Source organism: Juglans regia, chromosome 11 (genome assembly GCF_001411555.2).
Source record: "Juglans regia cultivar Chandler chromosome 11, Walnut 2.0, whole genome shotgun sequence".
Taxonomy (NCBI): domain Eukaryota; kingdom Viridiplantae; phylum Streptophyta; class Magnoliopsida; order Fagales; family Juglandaceae; genus Juglans; species Juglans regia.
The window spans coordinates 23,310,757-23,330,417 of NC_049911.1; the positions used below are offsets into that span (position 1 = coordinate 23,310,757).

General features: G+C 35.4%; 1 protein-coding gene across 1 annotated transcript; it reads right to left on the reverse strand.

The window, feature by feature from the left end:
* Positions 1 to 31: 31 nt before the first annotated feature.
* LOC109007685 (peroxidase 3-like) lies at positions 32 to 1,581 on the reverse strand. Its single transcript, XM_018987457.1, has 4 exons — positions 1,303 to 1,581; positions 820 to 1,011; positions 536 to 701; positions 32 to 435 (listed from the first exon to the last, which is right to left on the reverse strand). The coding sequence occupies exons 1-4, from the start codon at positions 1,519 to 1,521 to the stop codon at positions 32 to 34; spliced, it is 981 nt and encodes a 326-aa protein (XP_018843002.1). The 5' UTR covers positions 1,522 to 1,581.
* Positions 1,582 to 19,661: the final 18,080 nt, after the last annotated feature.

The window sequence follows — 19,661 nt, forward strand, 5'->3', positions numbered from 1 at the left end:
TTTTGTGTCTCATCCCAACTCCAAACCTGCCCTAATTCACTTTCCCACATTGCTTCCTAATCTCACCAGCGGTGCCGGTGAGGACCTCGATCGCTCCCATCCTCTTCATCGACTGTGCAAATTCTGTGAAGAAATCTATTTGGCTAACCAACTCCTTGACAGTGTTTCTGGCTTGCTTGCTGGTCAGAAGCGCCGCGTCGGATTGGAACAGACCCTTATTCTGCAGAAGGATTGTGTAGTAGCTGCTGCCAAATTTCTGGGAGCTACCTGGGTCCATTTCCACTGTTGTTATTGCGTCTGTGGGGCTCGGGCATTTTTTTTTCAAGAACTCGGCATATGTTGGGTTCAAAGACGGATCTTGATCGCCTCTTCCAGTGAAGTTGTAGAGCCTGTTGGTGAAAGCAATGCAGTGACCAATTCCAATGGTGTGACCACCTGCGTACATATATTTAAACACGCTTTGCGTTAATTAATGAAACTGTCGAAACTGAGTTTTTTGTTTTCAGAAAACCGATCTGATCTCTTCTTTAAGTACCTGATAACACGACAAGGTCATGCATGGTAAGGTTTTTACGGGCAAAATTGTTCTTGAGTTGGTCGAAGTTAAAGATAGGAGGTGGAATGTTGGATAAGACTTCTGCGATGCGTGAAACGGTGCCATCTCTTCTACCTGTAAGCACTTCCCACATTGGTTTTTGGAACTGCGCATGCATGCAAACAGTATATTAGACATAAATAGTACTTCATTGAGATTTTTATTTTGTTATCGATCACAGTACCGTCTGTATCATTGAGATTGATTTCACTTAATTAGCTTACTTGGAATGAAACGGAGTCCCGAGCTGCCAAAGACAGAATATCTGCGCAAGATACAACTCCTTTGCATTGCTTCTCAACCTGTGCTTTAATGTCATCGATTACATCGAAACCAGACAAGCTTTGGTTTGGTGGTGACTCCTTCTCTGCAGTGTTATCTGCTGTTGAGTTCAATAGAATTGATGCATCGCAACCCTGCAAATTTTCATTGAATTCTTTGTAATTAGCTACAAGTTTTCATATCTAGCAATTAGGTGGGCCTGGTTGCGATCGTTTATACTGGAGTATATATGCAAGCTGCCTCTAGTACTACTTGTGTCAAAGAAGTTATTCTAAGTACTATGTGCTATTTTGAAATCTCCTTGAAATATTAAGGACAGATATTCTCTAATAATTATAAAGTGACATGATGAGCATGCATGAAGAAAATTACAGGCAAAGTAGATATATTGAAAAGGAAACCCGCACATGACATGATTGCCTTACCCTGACAAAACAGTCGTGGAAATGCATCCTCAGCAGCTTTGCCGGCAAGTTGGGATTGCTGCAAACATGTTTCCAAGTGACATCCTGGATTATCTTCTCTGCGCTTGGACAGGTTGTCTTATAGAAATTCTTCCTGAGATTGCCTCCTTGGCAAACCCCAAGAAAGCCAGTAACCACTATGCAGACCGACAAGAGAATTATGTTAGTCTCAATCTTCATCTCCGGATCCCTGTGAAGCAACTCTAATTATTAATCTACGTCCGTAATCTAGGAAAGCAATTCTTGATCTCCAAGGCACGATGCCATGGTTACTGAGAGGTTCTTCCTTTTATACACGTCAGAGATATTGGAATCGTAACAGTTGTATCCAGCTAAGCAAAACATATATCGTTTGTTTTCAGAGATGAGATGAGATGAGTTGAGATTAAAGTTAAAAAGTTGAATAAAATATTGTTAGAATATATTTTTTAATATTATTGTTGTTTTAAGATTTAAAAAAGTTGAATTGTTTATTTTATTTCGTGTGGGGATTTGAGAAAGTTGTAATGATGAGGTGAGATGAGATGAGATGTTTTTGGAAAACAAACAAGGCCTAATTAGTAGTAGATGTGGGTCCGCGAGAGTTTTGATGAATTATTTGGATTCAGACTTTTCAGAGACAATGATCGAGAGAGATGGACATATAAAATAATAGGCCCCGTATATGGTATTTATAATTATTATTATTATTATTTTTTGAAGGTAGAACAAACTTTATTATTTTATAACGAGATATTACAATTTTGACTTGAGACATACAAAATACAAGCTAACTATTACTTTTAAGACTCCTAATACGCAAATTTCTTTATGATTGACATAGTCTAATCCGTTGATGTAACTTTTTACAGATAAACTATCTGAGATAAAAAAACTCTGTCTTAAAACAGATTTAACAAATCTCACATTCTGTCTTAAGACAAAATTAAACAACCACACTCTGTCTAAGATGGAGTAAGTATTTATAATTGTTGGAGTAAATTTATCAGACGATAGTGAATACTAAATAAATATTATGGAATCTATATTCTAAGTCTATCTCTTCCCCATCTAAGTCTAGTGATTGAATTCTAAGAAATTTAAGTCCGAATTTTATATTTTATTTTCTCTCTATATATATATATATATTAATAAGCTTATAGCTCCAGCAAGCATATATAACCTTTTCATATTTGGTAAAAATAATAATTATTAATTTTTTAATATATAGTAGACTCTACTCTTTTTTAAAATGACTGCACTATATATAGCATTACTTTCTCTTATCTTGTAATGATCAGTTATATTTTTAATTCCCAAATTCGGGAAAAAAAAATTAGTTTCGGCCTTCAAGTGAGATCTAATCCGACGAAGTGTAGATCTATTAATGCAATATATATCATAAAGTCAAACATATATATTATGGACCAAGTAATTAATGCAATATATATTATAGTATTGCAACAGGGCAAGCTGTATTCTCAACCGCTAATGATTGTTGCTTTTTTTTTTTTTTTTCGCAACAATGATTGTTCCTTAATTGATGGGAATGAAGATATACTACTAATTATATAGTATATTATATGTATTAATGTCATTTACAAAATACAAATATTGCAGCTAAACCCTCTGACCCTTATATTTTATACTTGCCAAACAGTACGACTTAATCAACAGTACGTGGCGTGTGAGGAATTAGGTGAAGCTTGAGAACTATTAATATATGGAGACAAGACCACCTTGTCCGATCTGCTGCATGATAAGGGTCGCGACATGTAGCTAGCGTACGTATGCCCAGCATGATGCATGACTGATACATATATATATATATATATATATATATATATATAAATTAAGTACGCGCGTAAATACTAGATCAATTCAAACATGATTAAATATTATTACTGGGAAGCATGTAAATACTAGATCAATTCAAACATGATTAAATTATATTATTACTGGGAAGCATGTATATATTATATATGAAGCAACTAAAATATATATATTGATATAGAGTTATAATTAAAAAGCATGCTGCATGGACCATATGGTACTCCAATATTTAGCTAATGATCATGGGGAAAGATCATCTCGTGAAAATATAGCTAAATAAATATTAATCCATCAAATGGTGTTTCATATTATATATATTGTACCTAGCTACACAGAAAAAGGAAGGAACGGATCATGATGATCTTGATCAGGAAATTGATCATCAAGATCTTTAATTAATTCATGAGAGAGTACTTAATCAATTGGAGATTAATATTAGCTAGTCATTAGTTTGATGGTTTGATTTATTACCACATGCATGCATGTTATATAGTACTAGGACTTGTAAAATATAATAAGTGGTATATATATATATATATATACACTTAATTTCCTCGGCATCATGTAGATCAAATTTGTACGTTGTCGTTTTAGATATATAAATTTATAGTAGTGTTATTGGACGTAGAAGTCTTGGTCGGCAGATTCTCAACATAAACATGAGAGGTTAATGTTGCCTGCTGGCCTTTGAGTTAGCTGTTACATGTAATTTGAATGATCAATCGGCCAATTTGAATGATTAATCTTGGTAGCTTGAAGCAGCTTCGACTCGTTTTTGCCAGCGGTACATTTGCCTTAATTTTGAGTATTTGTTTGACGTTTGGAGCTCATAAGTTAAGTCTATTACCATTAATATGGCCGGCAATTAAAAAAGCATGATGATCTGTTCACGATCATTGGGTTTGGTGGTTAATTTCATTATAAATTCCTCTAAGTCTTAATTAAACTTCATGACCTCAATTATGAAAATTATTTCATCAATATTTGTCTTCTATCACCTTAATTGCTATTTTAATATAATCCCATGCACTTACAATTTACACCGATTGAAGCCTCCCCCCTCTCTCTCTCTCTCTCTCTCTAATGGTAATTTGAAGAAAGAAAAAAAGAAAAATTCTATTTATCATCATATTTATATCATCATCTCAACATTTCTTGATGCAACATATTAAATGATTAGCTCACAATTAATAGAACATAACAAATAATCTTCAATCATTAATTGTCATACTGATCATGATTGATAACGGTAGCGTGCAAGCTAAGTGCATGAGCTTGGCTTCTTATAGGTTGAACTACGAAGTCGACACTATATATGCCTTAACTTAACAAATTAAGGTCAACCCTAATCCAAGTTCTTTGCTACCTAATCCAGTGGGTTAGATAAATATATATAATATATGTTTTCATAAACAATTCGAGTTCATTATTGAGCAAATAGTACTTGCTAAATTTGTACTTAACAATCTAATAATAACTCAAACTCATATGAGCTTATATTTCAAATGGGTCGGTACTCAATGTTACGATTAAAGTCTCTTAGTTTTCGAATAATTATAAAGTTATAAACCATATGAACTTCCACTTCCTAGGCTACGTGAGACCGTACGTTATTCGCCATCCTCTCGTATATAGGATATTGCAATCTAGCTAGTCATTGATCTTAAATCATGTTTGTTGAACTATTTAGGGGAGGTTTGTTGAGGTTTGTATAGCCATCCTCATGTTTTGGTTATATATTGATAAGATAACCACAACAACACGCACTCAAGGTGAGCCTATAGCAGATTGCACTCAAGGCAAGAAGGCCCCAGCTGGCACCCAAAGCAGAGTATGTGCACACGACATGGACCAAGAAAGTTCTAGAATAAAGTCTGAGAATATTCCTGTCAAAACAGAATAAAGAATTTGAAATACACGTATCCTAATGCTAGAGGATAGGTTGTTATGTATTAAGTAGTATAAATGTTATACATGCAATGATAGAAAATGTAAGAAAGGATTTCGGAATAGTACATTAGCCCTTTGAGGCATTATAGAAAATACCTTGAGTGCTCTGTTCTCTTTTTACGTTAATATGGTATCAAGAGATCAATGACCTCCGTCGCCCTTCATTGATCCAACCTAGATGGCCTCCTTCATCCGATGACTCTGCCCCAACCTTCACCCCCACCATAAACACCTATCTCCTTAACTCGGCTAGTCATTTTATTACTATCAAACTTACGGTTGACAATTATCTCTTGTGGAAGGCTCAAGTTGTGCCTTTCCTCAAGGGTAATCGATTGTATCATCATGTGAACAGCTCCTCAGTTATGCCCTCTCCCTTGATTAATAACAACCCCAATCCTGAGTACCTCAAATTGTCTCAACTTGATCAGTTAATTATTTCAGCTTTAAATTCTCCTCTATCCGAAAATGTTCTTGCACAAGTCCTTGAGTGCACCTCTGCTCATGAGAAATGGACTACATTGCAAAACCTTTTTGCGGCACAATTATCTGCTCATCTTATGCAGACCTAACTGCAACTTGCTACCCTTAAAAAGGGACCTGAGTCCATTACGGACTATTTTCATAAGGTGAAGTCCCTTGCAGCTTCCATGACTGTCGAGGGTCAGCCCTTGTCCCAAACAAAAATTTCAGTGTATTTGCTAGCCGGTCTAGGCACTGATTATGAATCTTTGGTGACTTCCCTCACTACTAGAGCAGGCCCTCTTAATTCTCAACAAATATACAACTATTTACTCAATCATGAATCTCACTTTGCCCATCAAACTCATACTTTTCTCTCTGGCAACCCCATGTATGCAAATCTTACTCAAACCAAATCATCTCCTAGCTTTACTTTTTCACCTAGTCTTAGAGGTCAGGGACGTGGCCCACGCAGAGGCTGTGGGGGTCGCAACAGTCCTTTTACCAACAAAAATGACACTAGTCCTACTTGTCAAGTATGTCACAAAGCTGGCCACACAGCCTTGCGTTGCTATTTTCGTTTCGACCAGAGTTATCAACCCCCCTCCACCGAACCTCTCAGCCAATCTCACCACACTGCACCTCATATGTCGTCTACTCAATCTCATGCTTAGTTCCCAAATACTGCGGCAACAAATCATTTCACAAATGATTTTCAAAACCTGAATTTGGACTCCATCTCTTATCAGGGCTCAGATCAAGTTAGTGTCGAAGATGACTCTACTATTCCCATTCAGCATATTGGTTTCAGACATCTACATACTTCTATTGGCAATTTTCTTTTATCTAAAAGCTTTTGCATGTTCCTTCTATAACTAAAAATATTTTGTTTGTTTGTCAATTCTTTATTGATAATTCTGTTTACTTTGAGTTTTATTCCTCTTGTTTTCTTGTGAATGATTTACAAACTCAGGAGGCTCTTCTTCAAGGCACTGTTAGGAACGACTTATATGTTATTCCCACCATAGTTTTGACCTCCAACTTACCGAATCCTCAAGCACTCATTGGTGAACGCACATTGGCTTTCAATTGGCATATGCATCTTGGTCATCCATATTCCAGAGTTACCTCCTTTATTATTAGTCATTTTAAAGTTCCCACAAATTCAAGTAATCCGGCATCCCCATGTTCGGCTTGTCCACAAGCCAAAGCCCACGCACTACCTCACTCCCTTCTTCATCTCGTTCTCATCACCCTTTTGAATTATTGTTCATAGATGTTTGGGGACTAGCACCAATATTGTCATATGCTAGATGTCGTTTTACTTGTCAATTGTTGGTGACTTTACTACATACATTTGATTTTTTCTGCTTCAAGCAAAATCTGATGTCACTTCTATTTTTATTGCATTTTTGTACTATGTTAAAAACTGTTTTTCAACAAATGTGAAATCAGTGCAAATGGATGGGGGTAGAGAATTTTGCCCCCTTCAAAAGGTGCTACAATCATATGGCATAAGTCATCGCACCGCCAGCCCTTATTCTCATTCACAAAATGGCAGTGTTGAGCGATGACATCTCCACATGTTGAGATGGGACTTTATTTGCTTGCCCATGCCTCAATGCCTTTTAAATACTGGTCTGCTGCATTTCAAATTGTGGTTTTTTTAATCAATCGGATGCCTACTTCCATTTTAAAAAATAAATCTCCATTTCAAAAGTTTTTTAATCATTCTCCTAATTATAATTTTCTTTAGACTTTTGGTGCTACTTGTTTGCCCAACTTACATCCGTTCAATAAACATAAAATGGACCTACGCTTTAAATTGTGCATTTTTATGAGATATAGTCCTGATCATAAGAGCTATTATTGTCTACATGTACCATCAGGTCGTCCTTATATTTCTCGTAATGTTCAATTTCACGAAAATCACTTTCCCTTTGCATCTGACTCCTATGTTCAAAATCAAACCCACTCTCGTGCTCCACATTCGACACCCATCTTGCCTACTTTAGACCATTTGGTCTCACCGTCCACTTCCTCAAGCCCATTCTTAGAAGCCACGAGCTCATCAAACCAGTTGGTCACCACATTCGTCCCTTCCTCTCCCTTACATATCTCCACTGGCCCAATACCCTCATCCAGCCCAACTCCTTCAATTACACATCTTTAGCCTATCACTTCCTCGAGTCCAGCCTCTCCTAGGTCTCTGTCTTCATCCCAAGAATCTTCAAACTGCCGCCTGCATCCATGGTCCCCCTTTCTGAAAATACCCATCCAATGGTCAAGAGTTTGAAAGCTAATGTGCGTTGTCCTAAAGTGCGTAATGATGGAACCCTTCCATGGCCGTTTCCCAAACACTACCTCTCTTAAGATTTCTTCTTCATTCGAGGTCCCTGAAGAACTCGTGTCCTATACAGATGCCTCTAGGTACCCTGAATGGCGTCAAGCCATGCAACTTGAGTTTTAGGCCCTTCTTCAAAACTCCACTTGGGATTTTGTTCCACCTTCTTCCTCCCTTAATGTACTGGGTTTGAAATGGGTTCTAAAAATAAAGAGGCGTGATGATGGTTCTATTGAAAGGCACAAGGCACATCTTGTTGCCAAGGGATTTCATCAACAACCTGGGGTAGATTATACCGAAACATTTTCCCCTGTTGTGAAACCCATTACTATCTGATTACTGCTTTCCATTATTGTCACATGTAAATGGCCCTTACACCAACTAGATATCCAAAATGCTTTCCTGCACGGTGACTTGGAAGAAGCAGTGTACATGCATCAGCCTCTTGGTTTTGTCAATTCTGACTTTCCGACGTATATTTGCAAGCTGAAAAATGGCCTTAAAGTTCTCCAAGGTACGTTCTCAACTTCTTTCTCTCGAATTTCAAGAGTCCAGGTCTGACTCTTCTCTATTTCTTTTTAAACAAGCTGGTCACATTGTCTTTGTCTTAGTTTATGTTGATGATATAATTGTTACTTGCTCATATTCTATTAATTTTGGATTTTATTAGTGCCATGAGTAATCATTTTCCTGTTAAGGACCTTGGTCATCTACATTTTTTTCTTGGTATAGAGGTTATTCGGGATAGTCATGGTCTTTATCTATGTCAGTCCAAATACATCACTGATATCTTGCATCGCACCAATATGCACAATGCGAAAATTATCTCATCACCTATGTCGACTTCCACTAAGCTTACAGCTTTTGATGGTTCCTCTTTTGAGGATCCTCATCTATATAGAAGTGTTGTAGGTAGTCTATAATATTTGGCATTTACCCGTCCAGATATTTCATTTGCTATTAATAAAGTTTGTCAGTTTATGCATTGTCTAAAAAATTCTCATTGGCAAGCGGTAAAGTGAATTCTCCGTTATCTGCGTTTAACTACTCATTTTGAACTGTACTTCTCTACTCACTCTTTGTTTAACATCTCAGCCTACTTTGACAATGATTGGGCTGGTTGCCGTGATGATAGAAAGTCTACTGATAAGTTATGTATCTTTTTTGGTTCACATCTTTTTTCATGGGGTTCCAAAAAGCAACCAATTGTTGCTCAATCATCGACTGAACCTGAATACAAGGTTGTAGCCAATACTACCTGTGAAATTTTATGGATACAACTACTTTTAAAAGAACTTGAAATATTTTTAACCAAAGCTCCTACACTATGGTGTGATAACTTGGGGGTAACATACTTGTCTGTTAATCCAGTACTTCATTCTCGCACAAAACATGTTGAATTGGATTACCATTTTGTTCGTGATTGTGTGTAGCTACAAAAACTCTCACTGTTTCCTTTGTTTCTAGCAAGGAACAACTTGCAGACATTTTAACAACATCGCTATCCACAGCTTGGTTTTCTTCATTGTGATCAAGTCTCACTATTTGTCAAGTGCCGCTTGCATCGAGGAGGGCTGATAAGATAACCATAGCAACACGCACTCAAGGCAAGAAGGTAGCAGCTGGCACCCAAAGCAGAATAGGTGCACACGTCATGGACCAAGAAAGTTCTAGAATAAAGTCTGAGAATATTCTTGTCAAAACAGAATGAAGAATCTGAAATACGTGCCCTAATGCTAAATGATAAGTTGTTATGTATTGAGTAGTATAAATATTGTACATGCAATGACAAAATGTAATAAAGGATTTCGGAATAGTACATCAGCCCTTTGAGGCATTACAACAAATACCTTGAGTGCGCTGTTCTCTTTTTACGTTAATATATATGAGTAAAACCTTATTTATTGAACTAGCCAAACCAATAAAGCTCCACATATGAACTATAGTAAATGCAAAACTTTCTCCATCTTTGGCTAAGTACTGTTCATAGCCATAACAAATATTTTATTTCACTTTATTATAGCACAAAATAAGGAAGCTCGTATCAATGACACGGTTATTTTATTGTAGTAATAGAAATATTCGAAAAGAAGAGTTTGGTGAACCATTTTTTTCTACATGCCAGGAGCTTTCCACAATCCCACTCAGAAAGCCCTTTTCACCACGAATATTTTATTCTACTAAAAAGTATTTTAAGTTCTGAGTTTTTTCAAATGGCTATATATATATATATATATGTTATGTTCAGAGTTTTGCAACCAAACGATAATATTAATTAATTTATATATAGTCTTATCAAAATTAGATTACGCAGTTGTGTGCATGTATTGGAAAAAATAATATTATATTATTAAAAAATATTTCAATTAAAAAAATATTATTATTAAAGAAAGAAATAATATTATGAAATGAGTTTTGTTTGGGAAAGTGTCTTTCGATTCAACCACAAAACTGATTCAATCAATTGAACCCCGGCCCAATCAATTCCAGATTATTTTTTATTGTGTTTCAAATTCGATTGTTTATATGAAAATATGAGAGTACCAAATATATATTATCATTTTCATCATTGTATCGTGAAAATGATAGAAAATTTGAAGGTAAAATATGAATTTGTTTATTTAATTGGCTGAAAGAGGAAAAATTATATCAGAAATGAGTATTTTGTAGTAAAGTTTTTACTATATTTTTCATAACTACATTACTTAAGAGTATTTATTTTCTTCATAAATAAGGATATTTGAGAAAATAAAATAAGGAAATTTGAAGTCATATACATGAATTTTAGTCTTATTAAACTATTTCATTTCATGTATTGTATTTTTATTGAAGTTATTACATTATATGTTTTCTATTAATAATGTTAATATATCCAATTTAAAATTGTCATGAATTGTGTATATTGAATACAAAATGAACTGGGTCTAGTCTATTGGAGGCTGGATCATTGCCAAAAAAAGGATAAAACAAGGAAGAGATAAAGTCAAAAGAGGTTGACTGACATACAAATAATGAATGTGAAAATGAAAAAAGGCATGTAAAACTAGCTACTCCAAATAATGAATGAGACATTTATAAAAGGAGGGTACCACTACAAACGCGAGGGTATCTAACAACTCTATGAGGAAAGACTCTACTACTTCTCTATAGGACTCTCTTTCTCCCGAAGGAAAGCATTTTCTTCAACCTCCCGTTTAATCTTATGTTCTCCATTGTATTGAGAGCAATACAGAGACTATGAAAGATTGTCCAATAATCAAATATGGTAGATTTCGCCTCCAAACAAGCAGTAAACGTAGATTTTTATGCTGAACCACCTAAATTATTGTGTCTCTCTCTTTATTTATATTTTATTTATTATTTATTCTGTCTTGAGCGTTCGAGCACCCTATTTATAGAGAAAAGAATATTGCAAGAGATTTTTATGGAAACTGTTTCACACACCTTTTATTGATTTATCTAAGACTTTATATACAAGGCTATGATTCTTTATAAGGATATATACAAACATTATGACTAGAATATTAATCAGTTATAGAGTATCAATTCAGTATTAATTTACAAAAACGTATGGCATGATTTTCGGTTGAGCTTCAATGTACACAGAATAGTTGTAGAGATATTGGCCATTATTCCTGCTGTGTGTCAACTTTCCTAATACACCCCTGCAAGATTGAGCTTCTATCAGCAAGACCATTCTTGTTTCTTAGGAATTATGTATGCTGCCTTGACAATGGCTTTGTCATTAAGTCTGCTAGTTGATTTTGAGTATGTACATGACGAACATTGAGAGTTCCCTTTTGAACTAAGTCACACATGAAGTGTAGATCGATTTGAATATGCTTCATCCTTGACTGTTGAACTGGATTAAAACTCAAATGAGTTGCTCCAAGGTTATCACAAAGAAGAGAACGTGGTGTTTTGAGTGGGAAGCCAAGTTCTTGGAAGAGAGCAAGAAGCCACATAGTTTCAAACGCTGCACTGGCAAGAGATCGATATTCAACTTCTGTAGATGAGCGAGCAACAACTCGTTATTTCTTTGAACTCCATGAGATTGGATTGGAACCGAGAAATGTAATATATGCAGATGTTGAGGTCCTATCATCAATGTTTCCAACCCAATTGGTATCATTGTATGTTGTTAAACAAGGAGTTACAAAATTTCTGATTTGAATGCCGTGAAATATTGTGTTTGAGATAGCGTAGAAGCCTCTTTGCTGCTGTCCAATGAGTGATAGTTGGCTTGTGCATGAACTGAGATAGTTTGTTGACCGTAAATGAAATGTCTGGACACGTCAAAGAGCGATATTGCAGGCTGCCTATGATACGCCTATACTAAGTACTATCAGCTGCAGCAGTGCCATCCACCAACTGAAGTGGTGTACTGGTTGACAATGGTGTTCAAACATCATTTGCACCAATCATGTTTGTATTTTACTTCCACTTCTAAAAAGAAGTGGAGAGAACCCATATATTTCAAAGAAAACTGATCACCAAGTTTCTTAATAACGATGTTCAAAAAGCGTGGATCATTCCCTGTAATGCCAAGATCATCGACATAAACAAGAAAATAGAATGTAATAGAATCATGTCGATAGATAAAAAATGAAGAATTAGCTTTAGAATTTTGGAAACCAAGCTCTGTGAGAGAATTTTTCAAAGCTAAATACCATGCTCGAGGGGCTTGTTTGAGTCCATAGATGGCTTTTCTTAACCTACATACATGGTTAGTTTTTGACATGTCTTTGAAACCAGGGGTTGCATCATATAAACTGTTTCAGTCAACTTCATAAGTCAAAATGCATTGTTAACATCCATTTGTCTCAAATCCAATCCATTCATAACTGCCACTGTTAACACTGACCTTATTGTGGCTGGTTTAACTACGGGACTAAAAGTTTCCTTATAATCAACTCCAAGAATTTGATTATACCCCTTTGCAACTAATTTGGCTTTGAATCTATCTACTGACCTATCTGCTTTTCTTTTCACCCGAAACACCCACTTACATCCTATTGGATTACAGTTTTCTAGAGGTGGTACCAAATCTCATGCGCCATGGCATATGAGTGCAATAAGCTCAATGGACATCGCATCACACCATTGGGGGTGAGATATAGTTTGGCTGACACACCTTGGTTCAAGAGATGATGGGAGAGGATGTTTGGAAACTGTGTTCAGTTGTTTGGAAACTGTATTCAGTTGTTTAGGCTTGAAAATATTGTTCATAGACCGAGTGGTCATAGAATGGGTTCTGGATGGGGGAATTTCATTGTAATCGAGACTTATTTGATCAGATGAGGTATGTAAATTCGAATTTAAAATTTTGAAATCTAGGGCACGATGCGATTCAATGAAATCATTAGGAGAGAGAGATAGGATGTTACCTAGAGGTGGTGTAGCGGTGACAGCAGCAAGTTCCCAACTCGTTGGTGGCTGGGATTCAGAGTTTGTGATGCACGGTTGCACTTGAACATATGAAGGAGTGGAGTGAAATGGAGAGCATGGGTTCGACGAAAAAGGAATGAAAGGATGAGAGATTGATGAAGGTCTTTCATTCGGGTTTGGGTCATGCGAGTGAATTGGGCCATACGAATGGATTGGGGTGATTGGACTTTGCATTTCATCAAATGTGACATGTTTGGATTGATATAGCCGATGTGTGTTTGGATCCATGCATTTATATGCATTTTGAATTTAAGAATATCCAAGAAAAAGACATGGAATGGATTTGGGCTGTAATTTGTGGGTATTGTATGGCCTTGTGAGTGGATAGCAAAGACATACAAATTTTCTTAATTTAAGATAATTGGGTCTTTGACCAAAAAGAGCCTCAAAAGGGACTTGTTTTGAAGAAGTGGAGCCAGTTGATGATTTATGAGATACGTTGCAGTTTGAAAAGCATGAGGCCAATATGAGAGGGGTAGAGAAGCATCCCGAAGTAATGTGAGATCCATTTCCACAATATGACGATGATAAGGTTCAGAAACACTATTTTGTTGAGGGGGTGTAAGGGCAGTAGTATAGTGACTTATACCTTGTAAAGACATGTATTTTTTGAGATTTAGAAATTCGCCACCATTGTCAGAGTACAAAATTTTTACTTTTGACTTAAACCGAGTTTCAACAAGATTTTTGAATTGTGGAAAAATGGTAGATACACTAGATTTTGTAGTTATCGTATAAAACCACATGTATTTTGTGTAATGGTCAACAAGAATAAGATAATATCGAGAGCCATCCAAACCAGTGTAGTGAGCGGGTCCCCAAATATCAGTGTAAATTATTTCAAGTGGAGAATGACTTTGAAAACTAGTAGACCCAAATGGTTGTTGATGTGCTTTATTAATAGAACAAGAAGTACATGATGATGGCAATTTATTTGAAGTAAGTGGAAGAGAAAAACCATTGACAAGATTTTGAACAAGTTTAATAGATGGATGTCCAAGACGCTTGTGCCACCCATCAATCGAGGTCTGTTCAATCACATTAGCAACCATTTTGGAAAAAGGAGAAGAAGAAGAAGATGAAGCCATCATTGAGTGCGGGAACATGTAGACGTCATTTTCACATGCACCTCTTAGTAGGATCTCCCCCGTGGTATGTTCCTTCACAAGAAAATGAAACGAATGAAACTAAAAAAAAAACATTATTTTGTTTTGTCAAATGATGAACTGAAATTAAATTATTGTGAATATTGGGAACACAAAGTGTTTCATGTAAATAAAAAAAAAAATTTGGGTGTAGATATGGCCAAGAAATCAATGTGTGAAACAGCCAAACTTGTACCATCACCAAGAACAACTTCGTCAGTACCGTATATTCAGAGTGAATGGATAAATTTGTAAGATCACCAATAAGATTATGAGAACCTGCAGAATCAATAAGCCATTTATTTTCTTGAGCATGAGATGTTGCAGCACAATTCACAGTCATTTCATTGGGATGCAACTGTGGATAGTTCTTTGTCGTGTGGCCCATTTGATCACATAATTGACACTTGGGCTGGTAGCGCCGTTGATTAGAATTGAAACAACCCGAATTATTGGTGAAGCATTGCTGGTCACGGGGTGGCCCATTTGACGAATGAAATTGGCCCTGAGGTTGTGAAGGCCCAGTGACGTTATGAGAGTCTTTCGGCTGTTGAGTGCCTGAGAAACTAGATTTTCTGGTTGTGAAATTCGTAGCAACATGTTGCTGCTAGGTAGCAACTTCCATCCTCCTCAAGTAACTCTCGTGCTCTACAAGCAAGTCATGGAGCTCTTCAAAGGCAATTGATTTTTCTCTTGCCCGAATAGGTGCGACAATTTCTCAGAAGTTAAGGGATGGTCAATGAGGGCTATCTCATCAGCCAAGGCTTTAACTGAATGGAGGTAATCTGGAACCGTGCAATTCCCACACTGGATCAAGGTCAGTTCTTCCTTGAATTGCATTGCCCTTGTACGCGATCTACTAGCATACATATTTGATAATTTTTTCCATGCCTCATGAGAGGTTTTGGCTATGGCAATGAGTGGGGTAATGGATGTGGATGTGGAGGCAAGAATAGCACTGGGGATTAGCTTATCTTTCCTAACCCAATGAGTTTTTTTTGCAATAGATGATAGAGTTCCATCGGAGGGGGTACATTGGGAAACACCGTTGACATAATCCATGAGATCATAGCCAATTAGAAGTGCTTCAAATTGGGCACGCCATTGAGGAAAGGCTGAGGGTATGAGTTTCTCATTAATTTGAGTTGTAATGTTGAAAACAACAAGTGGATTTTCGATGGAAGAAGGTGGTTGAGTTTTGGGTTTGCGGAATACATTTCTAGGATCGAAATCTCGTTAGAGGAATGGTCTCCTGATACCAAAAAGAGAAAAGAATATTACAAGAGATTTTTATGGAAACTATTTCACACACATTTTATTGCTTCGTCTAAGATTTTATATACAAGGCTATGATTCTTTCAAAGGAAATAAACAAATATTATGACTAGAATATTAATCAGTTACAGAGTATCAATTGAGTATCAATTTACAAAAGCGTATGGCATGATTTTCGACTAGGCTTCAATGTACACAGAATAGTTGTACAAATATTGGCCATTATTCCTGTTGTCTGTCAACTTTCCTAATAGTATCAACACCAGGTCATCATTGTGGGCCATTAGATAATATTGTTGAGCTCTTGTACTCATGCGGGAAAAGTACATCAACAGTCTAACTCAATGACTTTTTCATTTGTGTGATTCTAAATTTGATTGTGATTTGTCAAGTCGAACAATTAGAAACATAATATGTAGCCCAACGTGTAAGTATTCAAGTCCCTTTGGAAGGTTGTGGGGATTAAGGTGGTTTCTTAATTAGTACCCTACCAAACATTACGATTTACGACCTACTTCATTGCTGTGTAGATCAACAGAATATTTAAGACACAGTCAATTAACTTGTGACTAAATTTAAGAACTCTTCGAAAATGAAAAATGTGTGATTAATGGGGGATGTAAACGATACACATTTTCTAATTACCATAATTAAAATTAAAAATTTTCAATTAATCTCTTACTAACGTTGTCCCCAAAAATCAGTGGATCTACTTGAGCCCCCTAAATTATAGAGTCATGCTAGGGTGTCGCCCAACAGTGACCGCTGGGCGTGCCCCCTAGGCCAAACTCTTCTTTCCAATTTTTTTTTTCTTTTTCTTATTCATATTTTTTTAATATTCTTAAACATTTTTAAAAAATATATAAAAAAAAAATCAATACACTAATAGTTACTTTCTTAATCAGTAAATAAAAGAAATTTAAATGCATAAGTGGTCAAAATGAGGAGATAAAATTGGGCGGCATAGTAGCATTATTCTAAATTATAATCCTAGTTCCGAATGCAACGGCATATTTTTTCAGAATTATTTAATTATTTATTTTTAATCAAAATTTTACTAAATGTAGTAGCTAGTTTTTTTTGTTTTCCAGAATTTTTGGGGTTGGTGTCCTTCAGCCCCCGACCCCTTGTCTCTGCTGCTAGTTTGCCTCTGCCTAATCACTTTTTGTTATTACTATTTTATATTTTCAAGTGATGGTAATTGATATTTGAGTTATTATAATTTTTTGTGTATTTTATCACCATTATTTCATATTATTTTAAAAAAATTAAAACAATAAAATAAATTATTAATAAATACACTAAGGAGAGGATCTCACTCGTGGCCGTACCAACACCTCGGGCAGGGTTGATGAGGCCGTCAATTTGGTGGCCGCATGGGAGGTTATGCCTTTTCATGGCAACACGGGTTTTATATTGAAGTGGATGGACTAGGCTCTGTATAGTAAGTAAAGTTGTTCCAGTCTTCTTTATTATTATTTATAAATAATTCATTACTATTCATTATTTTTTATTAATACTATTTATTATTTTTTTATTATTATTTATAAATTATTTGAGATCACCTCAACATCCAAATCCAACGACACATATGTGCAAGGGAGATGTCGTCGTCAGAGTGCTCAGATTCCAATTGTTGAGGAGATGTTGGGTGAGCCATGCAAATCTTCATTTTATGTTTTTCAATTTTAATTTTAGAAAATTTTAATTTTATATTTTTAAATTTATTAAATTGACTATTCTTGAAATTATCATTTTTTATTTTTCAAGTTACTCATAATGACATCTTTCAAAAAATTATTGGTAGTGCTTATGTATACATTTGGAGCAAAACTGACCAATTAACACTAATAAAATTTGGCCGATCCAATCAAACTAGATTCGACACTCAAGCTCTTGTTTTTTAAGAATCAAATGTCGATTCGATTTTCGATTGAGTTATGATGAAAGACAGAGAGATCTCAATTTCCTCTAAAAACAACTTATTTGACCTCCTGGATGTTGTGAAAAATGATGATAAATGTAAATGAAGAGTTTGATTAGGACTAAGTGACTAAAATGATAGACTACACTACATCTTATATTGGGTTTTGTAATTTGGATGAATGTAAAACACTTTGAGTTTATCTAAAGTTATTTTGATTTTATCTAGATGTTGTTAGGAAATATTTTAGATAAGTCAAAAGTGTAGAAGTTGTGCTCCAAGAGATAAGAGAAGAGTTTGAATATGAAATTGTCAATGCTGAGAAGATAAGTATCAGGCACCAGCAAGCCGTTAGCAGAATCCTTTAGCAAAGTTTCACTGTGACTTGGAAACTGACTCTAGAAATCTATTTAAACTGTCATACTAGTTAGGATTTGGAGAGATTTAGTTATGGATATTTTTTAGAGCACTTTCCGGTGCATATTTTGGTGAGAAAATTCTTTAGAGAATTTTCATATTGTTTCTCTTAAAGAGTGTGATCGTGATTCAGCCACTGGAGTTCCAAGAAAAAATCCAATGTTTGATGATCGTCAGAAGTTCTGGCTACTACTGTCGTAAAGGCAAATAGGTTGTTCGTTGTGTCAAGTAAGAGAGTCAATTGACAAATGTTTTGTAATTGAGACTTATTTGTACTTTATTTTCTTCAAATAATAAAATTGAATTTTATGGGTTTGGCTGCTCCATATGATTTTACCTTTAAAGAGTTCTTTAAAGAGTTTCCCTTCATTACCAATCTTAGTGTTATGCAATTTATTTATTTTATATTAATATTTTCTTATCATATAATTGCATGATTGCCGACTAACGAATTTGTTGAATGAATTGGTAGAACGTTGTATTATGATACAATGACATTTAGGGAATTTCAATTGGCATCAGAGAGTGGTTCACTCATTCGAGTGTGATTCGTGTCTCTGTAAACTATGATATCATCGTTGTCAGCCCCGCCACACTTTGATGAAGAAAATTGTGCTTATTGGAAAGTTCGTATGAGAACTTTCCTTGAGTCTTTGGATGAATGTGGGTGTTGTAATATGCAGTTGAATGAGACAACTATTGATGCTTAGGCTAGAGATGAGACAACTGGAATAGTAAAGGACGTAATGCTATTTTCATGGTTGTATCTCTTGAAGAATTTAACAGAATCTCCATGTGTGAGGTTGCCAAAGAAGCGTTGGATATTTTGAAGGTTACACATGAGGGGACAAGAATTGTGAAAAATTCAAAATTACAGTTGCTAACTTTAAAATTTGAAGAGATTAAAATGCTAGAAGATGAGAGTTTTAATGATTTTTATACTAAACTTAATGATATAATCTCTCGATGAGAAGGTTGAAGATATAAGGGTTGTGAGAAAGATTTTAAGGTCCCTGCCTCAAACATATGTGTCCTCACTTTCTCAAACAAAAAAAAGTAAGCCCATTACTTTAAAAACTGTGAAAGAATATCCAGATGATTCTTCTGATGAAGAAAATTTGAATGATAAGGACTTAGATTTCATTACAAGGAAATTCAGAAAATTCTTATTTAACAAGAAAGCTAGTAGAAAACAAAAACGAGGTAACGAATTTCCTGCAAAGAAAAGTGATACTAAAAAATAGAATTAAAAAAAATATGAGAAAAATAACAAATGAAGTGTCATGAGTGCTCCGGATATGGTCACATAAGAGTGGAGTGCCCAAACTTTAAGAAAAATAAGTGAAAAGCACTAAATGTCACACTTAGTACCAATTCAGAATCTAAAACTTCTAGTTCATCATCTAATGATGAAAATTTCTTTATGACTTTTACCACTGTTGTTGATATTTTCTTGAAATTGTGCTAACAAAATTTGAAAGTGAATTTGATGATAGTGACTCAGATATAGCTCTTGTTGATGCTGACCACGAGCTAAGCATAC

What these genes read in the sequence shown, in the direction of transcription:
- LOC109007685 (XM_018987457.1), bottom strand. Translation starts at nt 1,521, where the DNA reads ATGAAGATTGAGACTAACATAATTCTCTTGTCGGTCTGCATAGTGGTT. An exon ending in GGGACTCCGTTTCATTCCAA is followed by an intron (nt 702 to 819) that starts GTAAGCTAATTA and finishes ATGCATGCGCAG; the next exon opens with TTCCAAAAACCAATGTGGGA. An exon ending in TGACCTTGTCGTGTTATCAG is followed by an intron (nt 436 to 535) that starts GTACTTAAAGAA and finishes ATATGTACGCAG; the next exon opens with GTGGTCACACCATTGGAATT.